This window comes from Anopheles bellator, unplaced genomic scaffold, assembly GCF_943735745.2.
Source record: "Anopheles bellator unplaced genomic scaffold, idAnoBellAS_SP24_06.2 scaffold01869_ctg1, whole genome shotgun sequence".
NCBI classification, from domain to species: domain Eukaryota; kingdom Metazoa; phylum Arthropoda; class Insecta; order Diptera; family Culicidae; genus Anopheles; species Anopheles bellator.
The window spans coordinates 1-1,909 of NW_026685991.1; the positions used below are offsets into that span (position 1 = coordinate 1).

The following is a 1,909-nucleotide window of genomic DNA, read 5'->3' on the forward strand; positions in this document are numbered from 1 at the left end:
GAAGCGGACCCGGCAGCCGATGGGACCCTAACTAAACCACTCCTCGACCTGATCCGAACCCTGCCGATGCGCTTGATGTGCGTAGTACTCCATGCAGGAACGTTTGTGCGATGCACCCATCCTGTTGACGCGCTGCTGCTTTCCAATGCTGCTACTGCGTCATCCGTCCTAGTTGTCTCAGCTGCTGCTGCTGCTTCGTGCCTTCCTTCCGCTGCTGCTGCTTAATTCCGCCCGTCCGTAGCCGCTACTTCCGGTGGGGTCTAGCTCCTGCTGCTGCTCTGGTTACTCGTTGCTGCTGCTGCTGCTGCTTCCGTTGTCGTCATCCTTTGGTGCGGTCACGGCGGCAGCTGTTGCTGTCCCGTTTGTTCCGTGTTCCGCCGTCGTTGTTGTCGTCTCCGTCTGGCCGTAGGTGGACTTTCCTCATTCCATCTCACTTGGAGGTTTCTGAAGATGGTCCTTGCGGCGGTCCGGACTGCTTCCCATGTGTTGCTGTTGGCACACATTTCCGCTGCAAGATTTTCTATCGTCAAGCGGGTGTGGCTCTGCTGCTGCATCTCGTGTTGGGTTCGAGCAAACCGTGGACAGTGGAACATTACGTGGTCGACATCTTCCACTTGGTGTTCACACACCGGGCAGTTTGGCGAGCCGTCGAGGATGCCTTTTTCGACGAAGTAGCTCCGGAGAAACCCATGCCCTGTAAAGAGTTGAGAGAGATAAAAATCAATTTCTCCGTGCTTGCGATTTACCCAGGACATAATGTCCGGGATAATTCTCCTCGTCCTCATCCCCGGCGATCTCGGCTGCCCCGCTCCGGCTGTCCATTGTTGTTGCCAGCGTCCCATGGTCTCTTCCCTTTGCCGCTTTCGTATGTCTGGTCCTGGACTTCCCCTCGCTACCTTTTCGTCGTGGCAGCGGATGTCCTCCTCTAGGAGAAGGACTAACGGGATAGTGCTTGCGACCACGCAAGCGGCATCGTAGGAGACCGTTTGGAAGGCACTGGCCACTCGAAGAACTCCTGTGCGGTGCGTCCTCTGAACCGTGGTCCGGTGAACGTCCTTCTGAAGAAGCGTCCGTCCCCACGATGGTGCCGCGTAACGGACAATGCTATTCCCAACGTTAACCAAGGGTCTCCTTCTGCTGCTTTTTGGGCCACACTTATTCGGCATCAGAGCGGTCAAGACATTCGTGATACGTGATGCCTTGCTGCAAACCTTCTCCAAATGCCGACCGTGGTGCTGTTTGCGGCAGAGCTCGACCCCCAGGTACTTGAGCGATTCCGTGGATACGATCGTGTGTCCCCCCGCACGTAGTTGACCTACCTGCGGGTTGTGATGAGTGCAGAAGATCATGTAGCCGGTCTTTTGATGGGCCAGCTTCAATCCCACTCCATCCATCCAACGCTCGATCATCTCCAGATTCCTCGTAGCAAGGTTGCTGATTTCCTGCGGGTCCCTCCCTATAAGGGTGAACGCCACATCATCAGCAAACCCTATAATGTCCGCACGCTTTCCGAACAGCTCCAAACGAAGAAGGTCATCGTACATAACATTCCACAGTGTTGGCCCTAGAACCGAACCCTGCGGGACACCTGCCGATACTGGTAGCGAGACCATTCCTTCATCCGTTTCGTAGTGGAGCGTGCGATTCGTGAAGTAGTTCCGCAGCAACGCCTGGAGGTACGGTGGCGTGTTCCTTCGCTGCAGAGCTGCTCCGATCGCTGTCCAGTTGGCCGTGTTGAAGGCGTTCTTCACGTCGATTGTCACCATCGCACACAGTCGATCGCCCCTGCGCTTCTTGTCGAGCGCAACCCTTCCGTTGGCAATCACCCTGTTGATGGCATCCATGGTTGAGCGTCCTTTCCTGAATCCGTATTGGGCATCAGCGAGACCGCCCGTTGCATCCAGATGCT

General features: G+C 56.2%; 1 protein-coding gene across 1 annotated transcript; it reads right to left on the reverse strand.

Moving 5' to 3' along the window:
* Positions 1–592: 592 nt before the first annotated feature.
* Positions 593–1,544, reverse strand: LOC131214684 (uncharacterized). Its single transcript, XM_058209020.1, has 2 exons — positions 1,320–1,544; positions 593–694 (listed from the first exon to the last, which is right to left on the reverse strand). The coding sequence occupies exons 1-2, from the start codon at positions 1,542–1,544 to the stop codon at positions 593–595; spliced, it is 327 nt and encodes a 108-aa protein (XP_058065003.1).
* Positions 1,545–1,909: the final 365 nt, after the last annotated feature.

Bases quoted from the DNA above. Each gene is read 5' to 3' on its own strand.
- LOC131214684 (XM_058209020.1), bottom strand. From the start codon at position 1,544: ATGTACGATGACCTTCTTCGTTTGGAGCTGTTCGGAAAGCGTGCGGAC. The intron at 695-1,319 runs GTAGGTCAACTA...AACTCTTTACAG, and splicing joins GCACTCATCACAACCCGCAG to GGCATGGGTTTCTCCGGAGC.